Source organism: Moschus berezovskii, chromosome 5 (assembly GCF_049115385.1).
Source record: "Moschus berezovskii isolate FMDL1 chromosome 5, NW_MosBer_1.0, whole genome shotgun sequence".
NCBI lineage: Eukaryota > Metazoa > Chordata > Mammalia > Artiodactyla > Moschidae > Moschus > Moschus berezovskii.
Genome location: NC_142464.1, coordinates 11,641,962 through 11,656,291, shown reverse-complemented (window position 1 = coordinate 11,656,291; position 14,330 = coordinate 11,641,962). Strand labels below are relative to the sequence as shown.

Genomic DNA, 14,330 nt, shown 5'->3' with positions numbered 1-14,330 from the left:
TGTGTGTGTGTGTGTGTGTGTGTGTGTGTGTCTTTAAGTTGTTCAGTCGTGCCCAACTCTTTGTGATCCCATGGACTGTAGGCTGCCAGGCTCCTCTGTCAGTGGGATTCTCCAGGCAAGAATATTGGTGTGGCTGATAGCCATTCCCTTTGCCATGGGATCTTCCTGACCCAGGGATCGAACTCAGGTCTCCTGTGTTGCAGGCAGATGCTTTACCATCTAGGCCACCAGCAAAGCGCACACAAATGTGTGAATCCGTAATTATATGTAGGAAGTGCTATGCTGTCTGCCTAGAGAAATTTAAAAAAAAAAAAAAATGTCTTCCTATAAGTGAATTGGGTCTTGATTTCGGAACTTTGGGGCTTCTCTGGGCTTGATTCTGGGTGGAATTGGTGCCTGCCTATACTGCCTTCCAGCCCCACATGGAGAACTGGCTGCACGTCAAGAGTTTGTTTTCAGGAGTAGAAACAAGAGCCAAGAGAAGCCACTTGCAGGAAGGGAAGGGGCTCACCTTTCTCCTGCTGATTCCTGGCCTCGTTCCTGGCTGAGTGCTTGGGTTTCAGGATTAACTGGTCTTGAATCTCTTGGGGCCCCTCCAGGAAGGCCTCCTGGAGGGCAGAAGCAGAAGTGCAGTCCTCAAGTCCCTGCTGCAGCAGCCCAGTAGCTGGAACCGCACTCATTTTAATTCCATAGGGATGTTCGTGACCTATATGGAGAAAATCTAAATATAGATTCAGACCGATGGTGATGGGTGTGATCAAACCCACCTTACCATTAGCGAGTGTGCCACACTGGTGTGACTGCTGGGTAGAGAAGGCTGTGACTCCCGAGTAAGCACAATGTGCAGTCTCAAGGGGACACACTACAAAAAGCAGGTGCCCAAGCAAAAGAGTTCAAAACATAACAAGAAAAGTGTTTTTTAGACACCTTGCTTGGCTTGGAAGGTATATATTCATCAGTGAATTGCACAATATTGACTTTCATCGTGTTTCCATCTGAGAATATCTGTGGCCTTCTAGTTTCTGCCTTGACACGCTACACCTGTACATCTTAGGCAAAGTGCTAGCCTTAAGATTCCTCCTTTGAAACACTGACCCTCACACATAGACTCATAAGGATCAAAGTAAATATATGAATAAGCATTGGTGCTTAATATTTTTAAAATAATCGGACTGTGTATGTTAAGAATGGCTCTGATCAGTGTTCTACCCCACATGTCAGTTTAACATATTTTCCATTTCCTTTTGTCGGTGTAGTAGGCAGAGTGCAGTGGGGTGGTCTGCCTTAATGTTTCCCTCCCACTGCTGCTTCCCTCTGAGGGGTTTCCTACAAGGCAGTGATCAGAGACAAGCCTGCATGTCTGAGAAAACCCAGAAGTAAAGTGCAAAACTGTTTACAGAGTGGAAAACCACACCAGAAATCATCGGGAGTTGCCTGCCAAGTGATTTGTTTTGCTCTTTCATGCTATAAATTGCTTCCTCTCCATAGAATTCTCTAAGACCCTGTGCTGTCCTGTGGATTCCATCTTTAAAGAAGTGCATGAAAGCTCCTTTTCTTTTGTTTCTGATGTATTAAATGCAACTGGAGGAGTTCTTGCTTTTGCTTTACATCTGGCATAAACGCAATGTCAATGCTCTATTCAGAACAAGAATCACAGCGACTTCCAAAAGAAGCTTCTGTGAGAGTAATAAAATACAGCCAAGTCACCAGGATAACCAGGAGCTAATCCATACTTGTGAGCTGAGAACATGTTAAGAAATGCACTCAGAATGACTGCTGAGGCAGCATCATGAAAGACAGCCTCTTAGGAGTCCTTAGAGCCAGCCATGGTGTTTGAAGCTATTCTAAGCTTAAAAGTTGTCATCTGCATGGTTTTGTTTAAATTAATGCATTTTATTAGACTAAATATGTTTAAATATTCAGTTTTTTTCACTTTACTGCTGACTGACTTTTATAAGGATGTGAACAAGACAAGAAAACACGTGAAACGGGTGAGGTGATTTTGTCCTCAGCTTTATATTGGTGACTCCATGTATTCTAAGACTGGGAATATACATATCACAGAAAAAACTTAGTTGTTTAGATTCTCCAGACCACATGAAAATGTTGCTCAGATCACTTGAAAGAGTAATAGACTCACAGGATTGCTGAACGGATGAAAAAGGTTAAAAAAGGATTATGTAAGAGGAAGTGCGCTAAGATTTCTAGCAGAAGCCGTCGTCCCCATGACGATATTGCAAGTTCTACTACAAGTTTTGTCTTCGCCCTTGTTTTAATCCCTTCTTTTTTCACTGACCACCCTGATTTGCTCATCCAAGAATGTGCATTATTATTTCTAGTTAACTTGCTATGGTAACTATTTTAGGAAAGATGTAGTCTATTTATCGAACATTTCAAGAGCAGTGCTAGTGAACTCAGCTTGAGAAACAGCAGAGTACATGCAGGTGGTTTAGTCAGTGAAGAATCTAAGTGTCTGAGTGTGATTACTTCGTTTTCTTTTTATGATGCTGGGAAAAGCTTTGGACACAGAGTAGGTATTAAATCAATGTACTTGAGGTCAGAGGCATGGCTGGATTTTAGACATGTGTACCCCAATGTTCATCACAGCACTGTTTACAATTGCCAGGACATGGAAGCAACCTAGATGTCCATTGACAGACAAATGGATAAGAAAGCTCTGGTACATATACACAGTGGAATATTACTCAACCATCAGAAGGATACATTTGAATCAGTTCTAATGAGGTCGATGAAACAGGAGCCTATTTTACAGAGTAAGGTAAGCCAGAAAGAAAACCACCGATAGAGTATACTAATGCATATATGTGGAATTTAGAAAGATGGAAAAGATAACCCTCTATGCGAGACAGCAAAAGAGACACAGATATATAGAACAGTCTTTTGGCAGTGTGGGAGTAGGCGAGGGTGGGATGATTTGAGGGAATAGCATTGAAAAATGAATATTATCATATGTGAAAGAGATCACCAGTCCAGGTTCGATGCATGAGGTAGGGTTCGCAGGGCTGGTGCACTGGGATGGATGACCCAGAGGGTTGGGATGGGGAGGGATGTTGGAGGGGGTTTCAGAATGGGGTACAGATGTACACCTATGGCTGATTCATATCAATGTATGGCAAAATCACTACAATATTGTAAAGTAGTTAGCCTCCAATTAAAATAAATAAATTTTAGAAAAAGAAAAAAAAAAGATTGCCTGGAGAAATATCAATAACCTCAGGTATGCAGATGACACCACCCGTATGGCAGAAAGCGAAGAACTAAAGAGTCCCTTGATGAATGTGAAAGAGGAGAGTGAAAAAGCTGGCATAAACTCAACATTCTGAAAGCTAAGATCATGGCATCTAGTCCCGTGACTTCATGGCAAATAGATGAGGAAACAGTGGAAAGAGTGACAGACTTGATGTTTCTGGGTGCCCAAATCACTGCAGACAGTGACTGCAGCCATGGAATTAAAAGATGCTTGCTCCTTGGAAGAAAAGTTTTGACCAACCCAGATAGCATATTAAAAAGCAGAGACATTACGTTGCTGACAAAGGTCCATGTAGTCAAAGATACGCTTTTTCCAGCAGTCATGTATGGATGTGAGTGTTGGACTATAAAGAAAGCTGCTGCTGCTGTAAGTCACGTCAGTCGTGTCCGACTCTGTACGACCCCATAGACAGCAGCCCACCAGGCTCCCATCCCTGGGATTCTCCAGGCAAGAATACTGGAATGGGTTGCCATTTCCTTCTCCAGTGCATGAAAGTGAAAAGTGAAAGTGAAGTCGCTCAGTTGTGTCCGGCCCTTTGTGACCCCATGATCTGTAGCCTACCAGGCTCCTCCGTCCATGGGATTTCCCAGGCAAGAGTACTGGAATGGGTTGCCATTTCCTTCTCCAATAAAGAAAGCTGAGCACCGAAGAATCGATGCTTTTGAACTGTGCTGTTGGAGAAGACTCCTAACAGTCCCTTGGAGAGCAAGGAGAAGCAACCTGTCCATTCTAAAGGAAATCATTACTGAATGTTCATTGGAAGGACTATTGCTGAAGATGCAACATCAATACTTTGGCCAGGTTATGCAAAGAACTGTCTCATTTGAAAAGACCCTGATCCTGGCAAAGATTGAAGGCGGGATGAGAAGGGACGACAGAGGATGAGATGATTGGATGGCATTACCAACTCGGTGGACATAGATTTGATCAACTCTGGCCGTTGGTCATGGACAGGGAGGCCTGGTGTGTTGCAGTCCACGGGGTCGCAAAGAGTCGGACACGACTGAGATGAACTGAACTGAACAATGTTGTTTAGCTTTTATTGCTATTTTTGTCTTCTGTGAAAGTTTCCTTTTTGAATGCTTTATTTTATATTGGAGTATAATTGGTTAGTAATGTTGTGTTAGCTTCTGGTGTACAGAAAAATGGTTCAATTATACATACATCTATTTTTTTCAAATTCTTTTCCCATTTAGGTTCTTACAGAGTATTCAGCATTGTTCCCTGTGGTATAGAGTATGTCCTTGTTGGTTATCCATTTTAAATAGAGCAGTCTGTACATGTCAATCCCAAACATACCTAGTTGAGATATGTCTTTTATCGTAGGTCACTTTAAATCAGCATGGGAAGTAATCAGAATGAACATTTTACTAATAATATCATTAATTCGTAAAATATTCATTAAGCACAATACCAGACATTCCAACACAAGTGTCTTAAGATTTCTCTTCTCTTGAAAATCAAAATCATAGGAAAATATTGAATAAAATAGTCTTCCCCCAAAGAGAACTAGCACATTCAGTTTACTAACAGGAAAAACGAGAATGTTGATAACTGAATTATATTGCAAGACTCCAAGTTAAACTAGTTAAAGGCGAATATTAGATTTTCTATAAATAGATGTTTGATCAAGGTGCTTGCTAATTTATCTTCTCTGCTTATAAACTGTATGCAAGAGCATTTGGACTTTCATAATTACAAAATATACTGAGCCAAAATTAATTTTGCGAGCAAATAGCAAATGGTTTAGTTACTATTCTTTTTGAAATATATTTTCTTCAATAAATATACCAACATAAAAACAACAAGAGTTCAAGTCTAACCAGAATGCCCAAGGCCACTTCCGCCTAAGCACAGAATAGGTTCTGGGTCTTATCTAAGCCACACAGTCATCTAAGCACCTCCTGTGAGGGGCCCAAGATACTGGACAAAACCTTGGGATGGGGAATGTGTGTTTCCAGGCCATAAGAAGCTCATGTTCTAATAAGATACGTAGATGTGTGTGTGTGTGTGTGTGTGTGTGTGTGTGTCTTTAAGTTGTTCAGTCGTGCCCAACTCTTTGTGATCCCATGGACTGTAGGCTGCCAGGCTCCTCTGTCAGTGGGATTCTCCAGGCAGGAATATTGGTGTGGCTGATAGCCATTCCCTTTGCCATGGGATCTTCCTGACCCAGGGATCGAACTCAGGTCTCCTGTGTTGCAGGCAGATGCTTTACCATCTAGGCCACCAGCAAAGCGCACACAAATGTGTGAATCCGTAATTATATGTAGGAAGTGCTATGCTGTCTGCCTAGAGAAATTAAAAAAAAAAAAAAATGTCTTCCTATAAGTGAATTGGGTCTTGATTTCGGACCTTTGGGGCTTCTCTGGGCTTGATTCTGGGTGGAATTGGTGCCTGCCTATACTGCCTTCCAGCCCCACATGGAGAACTGGCTGCACGTCAAGAGTTTGTTTTCAGGAGTAGAAACAAGAGCCAAGAGAAGCCACTTGCAGGAAGGGAAGGGGCTCACCTTTCTCCTGCTGATTCCTGGCCTCGTTCCTGGCTGAGTGCTTGGGTTTCAGGATTAACTGGTCTTGAATCTCTTGGGGCCCCTCCAGGAAGGCCTCCTGGAGGGCAGAAGCAGAAGTGCAGTCCTCAAGTCCCTGCTGCAGCAGCCCAGTAGCTGGAACAGCACTCATTTTAATTCCATAGGGATGTTCGTGACCTATATGGAGAAAATCTAAATATAGATTCAGACCGATGGTGATGGGTGTGATCAAACCCACCTTACCATTAGCGAGTGTGCCACACTGGTGTGACTGCTGGGTAGAGAAGGCTGTGACTCCCGAGTAAGCACAATGTGCAGTCTCAAGGGGACACACTACAAAAAGCAGGTGCCCAAGCAAAAGAGTTCAAAACATAACAAGAAAAGTGTTTTTTAGACACCTTGCTTGGCTTGGAAGGTATATATTCATCAGTGAATTGCACAATATTGACTTTCATCGTGTTTCCATCTGAGAATATCTGTGGCCTTCTAGTTTCTGCCTTGACACGCTACACCTGTACATCTTAGGCAAAGTGCTAGCCTTAAGATTCCTCCTTTGAAACACTGACCCTCACACATAGACTCATAAGGATCAAAGTAAATATATGAATAAGCATTGGTGCTTAATATTTTTAAAATAATCGGACTGTGTATGTTAAGAATGGCTCTGATCAGTGTTCTACCCCACATGTCAGTTTAACATATTTTCCATTTCCTTTTGTCGGTGTAGTAGGCAGAGTGCAGTGGGGTGGTCTGCCTTAATGTTTCCCTCCCACTGCTGCTTCCCTCTGAGGGGTTTCCTACAAGGCAGTGATCAGAGACAAGCCTGCATGTCTGAGAAAACCCAGAAGTAAAGTGCAAAACTGTTTACAGAGTGGAAAACCACACCAGAAATCATCGGGAGTTGCCTGCCAAGTGATTTGTTTTGCTCTTTCATGCTATAAATTGCTTCCTCTCCATAGAATTCTCTAAGACCCTGTGCTGTCCTGTGGATTCCATCTTTAAAGAAGTGCATGAAAGCTCCTTTTCTTTTGTTTCTGATGTATTAAATGCAACTGGAGGAGTTCTTGCTTTTGCTTTACATCTGGCATAAACGCAATGTCAATGCTCTATTCAGAACAAGAATCACAGCGACTTCCAAAAGAAGCTCCTGTGAGAGTAATAAAATACAGCCAAGTCACCAGGATAACCAGGAGCTAATCCATACTTGTGAGCTGAGAACATGTTAAGAAATGCATTCAGAATGACTGCTGAGGCAGCATCATGAAAGACAGCCTCTTAGGAGTCCTTAGAGCCAGCCATGGTGTTTGAAGCTATTCTAAGCTTAAAAGTTGTCATCTGCATGGTTTTGTTTAAATTAATGCATTTTATTAGACTAAATATGTTTAAATATTCAGTTTTTTTCACTTTACTGCTGACTGACTTTTATAAGGATGTGAACAAGACAAGAAAACACGTGAAACGGGTGAGGTGATTTTGTCCTCAGCTTTATATTGGTGACTCCATGTATTCTAAGACTGGGAATATACATATCACAGAAAAAACTTAGTTGTTTAGATTCTCCAGACCACATGAAAATGTTGCTCAGATCACTTGAAAGAGTAATAGACTCACAGGATTGCTGAACGGATGAAAAAGGTTAAAAAAGGATTATGTAAGAGGAAGTGCGCTAAGATTTCTAGCAGAAGCCGTCGTCCCCATGACGATATTGCAAGTTCTACTACAAGTTTTGTCTTCGCCCTTGTTTTAATCCCTTCTTTTTTCACTGACCACCCTGATTTGCTCATCCAAGAATGTGCATTATTATTTCTAGTTAACTTGCTATGGTAACTATTTTAGGAAAGATGTAGTCTATTTATCGAACATTTCAAGAGCAGTGCTAGTGAACTCAGCTTGAGAAACAGCAAAGTACATGCAGGTGGTTTAGTCAGTGAAGAATCTAAGTGTCTGAGTGTGATTACTTCGTTTTCTTTTTATGATGCTGGGAAAAGCTTTGGACACAGAGTAGGTATTAAATCAATGTACTTGAGGTCAGAGGCATGGCTGGATTTTAGACATGTGTACCCCAATGTTCATCACAGCACTGTTTACAATAGCCAGGACATGGAAGCAACCTAGATGTCCATTGACAGACAAATGGATAAGAAAGCTCTGGTACATATACACAGTGGAATATTACTCAACCATCAGAAGGATACATTTGAATCAGTTCTAATGAGGTCGATGAAACAGGAGCCTATTTTACAGAGTAAGGTAAGCCAGAAAGAAAACCACCGATAGAGTATACTAATGCATATATGTGGAATTTAGAAAGATGGAAAAGATAACCCTCTATGCGAGACAGCAAAAGAGACACAGATATATAGAACAGTCTTTTGGCAGTGTGGGAGTAGGCGAGGGTGGGATGATTTGAGGGAATAGCATTGAAAAATGAATATTATCATATGTGAAAGAGATCACCAGTCCAGGTTCGATGCATGAGGTAGGGTTCGCAGGGCTGGTGCACTGGGATGGATGACCCAGAGGGTTGGGATGGGGAGGGATGTTGGAGGGGGTTTCAGAATGGGGTACAGATGTACACCTATGGCTGATTCATATCAATGTATGGCAAAATCACTACAATATTGTAAAGTAGTTAGCCTCCAATTAAAATAAATAAATTTTAGAAAAAGAAAAAAAAAGATTGCCTGGAGAAATATCAATAACCTCAGGTATGCAGATGACACCACCCGTATGGCAGAAAGCGAAGAACTAAAGAGTCCCTTGATGAATGTGAAAGAGGAGAGTGAAAAAGCTGGCATAAAATCAACATTCTGAAAGCTAATATCATGGCACCTAGTCCCATTACTTCATGGCAAATAGATGGGGAAACAGTGGAAACAGTGACAGACTTTATGTTTCTGGGTGCCCAAATCACTGCAGATGGTGACTGCAGCCATGGAATTAAAAGATGCTTGCTCCTTGGAAGAAAATTTTTGACCAACCCAGATAGCATATTAAAAAGCAGAGACATTACGTTGCTGACAAAGGTCCATGTAGTCAAAGATACGCTTTTTCCAGTAGTCATGTGGATGTGAGGTTTGGACTATAAAGAAAGCTGAGCACCAAAGAAATGATGCTGTTGAGCTGTCGTGTTGGAGGAGACTCTTGAGAGTCCCTTGGACTGCAAGGAGATCCCACCTGTCCATTCTAAAGGAGATCAGTCATGAATGCTCACTGGAAGGACTGATGCTACAGCTGAAGCTCCAATACTTTGGCCACCTGATGGGAGGAACTAACTCATTTGAAAAGACCCTGATGCTGGGAAAGACCGAAGGCAAGAGAAAGAGACGAGAGAGGACGAGATTTTGGGATGGCATCACTGATTCGATGGATGTGAGTTTGAGTAAGCTCCGGGAGTTGCTGATGGACAGGGAAGCCTGGCACGCTACAGTCCTCGACCCCAAGGCCTTGGGGTCACTGTAGTCCTTGGGGTCACAAAGAGTCGGACACGACTGAGCAACTGAACCGAACTGAACCGTGGTGTCTCCTAAAGCTGTACTAGTAGTTTCTTGAAATCAGAACAGTCTTATCCTTTCTTTGATCTCACAAGTGGGAAAATTCCCATGTCTTGGAGCGGATGGAAGTTACTGCCTTTAGAATGTGCTTTGGGCTCTAGGATCCCCCATTGACCCTGGCAGCCTTGCTGTCTTTTGCATCAAAGCCCGTTACATTATTCACGTACCTGCAACCTTCTCATTCTTATCAGTGATATCACTGTTACCACAACTCACTGAGTTCTCTCCAAAGAGAGAAGTGATATCTTCTCCAAATATCTTGAGACAGTTTTCAATGAGAAACTGTATGAAAGAAATCTGTAACACAAAGGGGCAAAAAATCAGGTATTACTGTACATATGGCATAATAGTAAATCACATTTCATACATGGATCTTGGCCCTAACAAAAAATACAAAAGAAATCTGAGAAAAATTCAGACTTGATTAAAAATATATGTATATATATATATATATATATATATTATATATACATCAGCATTTTCTAAGAAATAACTGATACTTTCAAGAGGACTTTGGGCACAAATTTTAAAATTCTTTTAGTCGGTGGGCTAAAGTTATATAATGTGACCTAGTTTAATAGCTAAAATTCTGTAATGATGGTTGTTACATGCTTAAAACTAGGATGATTTTTAAGTAGCCACAAAGGATGTTTGGTACAAAAATGTATATTCTCTTGTTAAGTTTTATTTATTTTTATTGAAATTTTTTCTAGTTTTATTGAGATGGAATTTATATAGAGCATCTTATTAAAATTTATAAAGTATCGAATACAACACAAATTGTGAAATTCACTTCAGTGAAGAAATATCTGAAACTTGGGTGGCAGAGGTTTCAGTGTGGGGCGGGGCGGTTTCTGAAGGAAGAAAGCACCTGGAGAGAAAACATGTCTGTCTGTCTGACTTCATCGCCTTGCCTCACACTTGCTGTCCGGGGGAGCTTGGAGAAGAGCTCTGATCTTAGCATGTTGTGGCTCTGTGAGGATGTTCTGAAATATTTTACTAGCCTCCTCATCCTCTAGCGGAGACACAGTAGAAGCCAAGTACTTTCCTGAGAGCCACAACTGGCAGAGTGTGGCCAGTATGTGTGGAGCCTTGGGTGCTCGTATTGCCCAGGCCGCCTAAGATGTGCTGACAGTGACCAGATGTCCTGGGTGTTGTCATCATTGTGTAATGAGGACATCACAGATTGGAGGCTTGTACACCCCTCAGTGATTCGGCTGGGAGTTGAACCTTGGGTCTCAGATTCCAAAGCCAGGTTCTTTTCTATCATATCCTCCTGCTCTTACCTCTCTATTGTTTAATCTCTTGGATGGCAAAGGAGAAGTGACTCAACTGTTCTCAGTTATAATACACCTTCCCATGCCCAACCAGAGTAGGACCCTGCCACTCCAAGGCAGTGTAATTAAAATGTGCATTTTTAAAAACTGGTTCATTGGAATTAATACCACGGACTTCAGGTTCAAAATGGGGACTCTGCCCCGCAAGGCATAAAAATGAGAGATCTCATTACCTTTTTGGTGCGGTTTTCTATTTCTGAGCTGCCGGAATTAAGCAGGCAAAGAATGCTTGGGGCTATACACACTGACAAATTATAAGCTGTCATCTGATTGGTTGAGGAATGTTGCTCAATGTTGTGTAACATTCCAAAAAGGTATCGCAGAAAAACTACATTGGCTCTTGGCAGCTGGTCTAGAAGCCTAATGACAGAAAAAGCACTTGTAAACAAAGCGAGTCATTTTGCTTAGTAAGTGGAAATGCAGAGAACAAAGTACTTCTTTTTATACCACGTACACAGTCCATTCTCACAGTTCTAGGTATGAATGCATACAAAAATGTTTCACTGAATTTAATTCCTGAACCAGATAAGAACTACCCTGGTTAGTTATGTGTTTGTATTTAAGATCATACCACTGGCAGATTGGTTTTATCATCTCTTTTCGGACCAGTGGATTTCATCTCCAACATTTTCATGTATTCAGATGCTGTAAAATGGTCAAGCATCCCATATTAATAGGATTAGGAGAAAAACACGAGTTGCAATGTCACCAATAAGACATGCATCTCTTTTCAAACTGGCTTCCATGGGTATGATCAAGTGAAACCCCTTGATACTGGTCATTGTTTTAGAGGACACAGTTGTAAACTACAAGCTAATATTTTCCTAACAGTATGTTGGTTGTATTTTCTCCGAGTTGAGTGATTATTGCATCATTACCTCTGGGTCGCAGTCATTTTCTCCTCCTCATTCCCTTGATCAATAACATCAAGCCATTTATCATAGAGACTTGCAGAAAATATGCTTCCTTGGATATTTCGAAGAAAATCCTTATATAGATCAAAAAACAGGTATTATTCTTATGATAAATTCAGTGGAGAAATTGCAGAGAAAATATTTCGCTGAAAAATTCAATTCAGTCCACAATTCCTTCACAACTATGCCGACTGCTTCACACAGAGCTTGGCTGTGATTCTCCACAGCCTTGCACATCCAGAAGTACTGGTTGGATTTTCCCCAACTAAAATTAGAAGCATAAAAGTAGAGTCTGGGCTGTATTGAGAATGAAGCTGAAGCTCCTTCTATCACCTGGAACTCACTGTTTGTGTACATGTTAGCACATTAGTACAAACTGGAAAGGTCTGGTGATAACTCATCCTAAATCCTATTAGTTTCTTGAAAAGAAGTGCACATTCCATCGTGTTCGTTTGCTTCAGACACAGTGCTTGCTCTTAATTCAAGAAAGAGAAGTTCTGAAATAAAATTACACCCCTACATATTCTTATACACATATTAAGAGAAAACCTGACATATGTGTGTTCTTTGGGTAAAAGCTAGTATCGTAATAGCTTCAGTCTTTTTCTTTTAAAAAAAAAAACATATAAAAGTTCAGTTCTACAGACTTTTAAGCAACAGGTGTTAGAAATAAACCAAAAGCCCCAATGGGTACACTACATGTTACCCTTACAACTCTTTGGATGGAATATTTCTCCCTAAAGAGGAAACTGAGAACCTAGATACATGGCAACTTCACACCTGTGGGATAGAATATGCAAATGTAAGCTTCCTAAGTGGAGGCCTGGAAAGTGTATCCTGATGAACAAGTCTTCATATCATAGAATGGGGCCTATTAAAAGAGATGAGGTTGTTAAGTGTTGCGCAAGACTGAGGAGAAATGATTCCATTGCCTTGCCGGCTCCAAAGGCACACCTTGCCTCCCCTGGTCTTAATATACAGCCTGACTTCTCTTCGTAGTATCTTGTTCAGGCAGTGTTTCTAGGCGACTATCATGATGATAATCGTGTCACTGTTGACTTGTTTCAGTGCTCACTGAGCTGCTGTTTGTGTCAGGCGCTCTTTTGAGTACTGAGGATAGAGTGTGAAGATAATGTACAAAGCCTCAGTCCTCTCATACTTTTTCTTGTAATTGGTATACAGTACCCAATCCTGGTCATTAGGTTTTCACTATGCTTCTTATGGCGTGCCCGCAGTATATTTGGAAGGAGGAAGCACTCCATTTCAGTTCAGCCGTTCAGTCGTGTCCTACTCTTTGCGACCCCATGGACTGCAGCACCCCAGGCTTTCCTGTCCATCACCAACACCTGGGTCTTGCTCAAAGTCATGTCCATCGAGTTGGTGATGCCATTCAGCATCTCATCTGGCTATGGCTTCTGGGAGTGTGGGAGTGTGCAGCAGGGCCTTTGCCTTGTGTACCAAACTACATGCACTTGGAGTGTGTCTCTTCTCTCTCCTGGACCCTGTGCTGTAGAATCGATCGGTGAGACTGAGTTTGGTTAAGCCAGGACATGACTCATGCAGAATATGCCATGGGTATTTGCTCCTGGACCTCTGTTTATAGACAGTTTAATGGAAAACTCAATGTGGTTCTGACTCTATATTCATTTCTGATTTAGACCAACTCTGTGTTTGCTTTGACATATGGTATTATCAAGGCCAAAGCTGCAAAGTCTGATGCCCCACCAAGATCAATCAACTTTAGGAAGAGAAAACTTTGGGATTGTCGAAGATTTGTACCCATAAGTAGGCACCCTCTTACTGCTGCTGCTGCTGCGTCACTTCAGTCGTGTCCGACTCTGTGTGACCCCATAGACGGAAGCCCACCAGGCTCCCCCATCCCTGGGATTCTCCAGGCAAGAACACTGGAGTGGGTTGCCATTTCCTTCTCCACACCCTCTTACTAGTGTGTGCTTATAGCATGGAAAGAGGTAAGAGCCTAGGTATACTTGCTCACAAATCAAATTGGTTCCAAGTGTGCACCTTATAGTGGGTAGCACACTACTTGCTATTTGGAGACCTAGTGTGTATTATTATGGTGCAAGTGTAGTAGGGGGCAACCCTAAGTCATTTCTGCACTGTATCTATTATCGTACAATCGAACATTAACAGGGGACAAGGAAACACCATATGTTATTTAGTTTCTAAGATAATTTTAGTAACCTGTCTGTAGTTATCACTACATTAATATATTTTGGTTCATAGCTGCTAACAAGTACCAAGATGGATTGATTAACTTTCTATTCTGTTCTATTATCCCCCTGGTAGAAATTTAACTACACACTTGTGATTTAGCTCTATCATTTCAAACTCAGTCTATTTTTTTGTATAAATCTATTGAATTTTTCAAACTTCCAAACTGATTTTGACTGTTGCACTCACTTTAAAAATAAGATTTATAAGCTGAGGCATGTAGTAAAACTGGTTACCATGTAACTGTAACCTTGGGTGGTGGGTTAAACATACAAATATTAACAAAGGGTGTTAAAGATGTAAGGGAGATAAAAGGAGGAACAAATGGTGGAGTCATCCCTACACTGATTTTAAAGTAAAAGGCATTGATAAACAGGGGGAGGATGATGACGTGATCAGAGACATTGGTGGCCTCACTAAGCATTTTTGAGTCATTGTAAGACAGAGAATGAGATGGCTGGATGGCATCACCGACTCTGTGGACATGAGTTTGAG

The 14,330-nt window shown here is 41.4% G+C and overlaps 1 protein-coding gene across 1 annotated transcript in view; it reads right to left on the bottom strand.

Moving 5' to 3' along the window:
• LOC129561723 (uncharacterized) overlaps nucleotides 1-14,330 on the bottom strand; it is a 198,371-nt gene that overhangs the window by 34,738 nt on the left and 149,303 nt on the right. The window contains exons 33-39 of the mRNA XM_088836656.1: nucleotides 11,568-11,677; nucleotides 10,863-11,049; nucleotides 9,520-9,649; nucleotides 6,042-6,131; nucleotides 5,781-5,975; nucleotides 773-862; nucleotides 512-706 (exon numbers count right to left, since the gene is read on the bottom strand). Of these exons, the coding sequence (XP_088692782.1) occupies nucleotides 512-706; nucleotides 773-862; nucleotides 5,781-5,975; nucleotides 6,042-6,131; nucleotides 9,520-9,649; nucleotides 10,863-11,049; nucleotides 11,568-11,677 (997 nt within the window). The remainder of the gene's footprint in view (nucleotides 1-511; nucleotides 707-772; nucleotides 863-5,780; nucleotides 5,976-6,041; nucleotides 6,132-9,519; nucleotides 9,650-10,862; nucleotides 11,050-11,567; nucleotides 11,678-14,330) is intronic.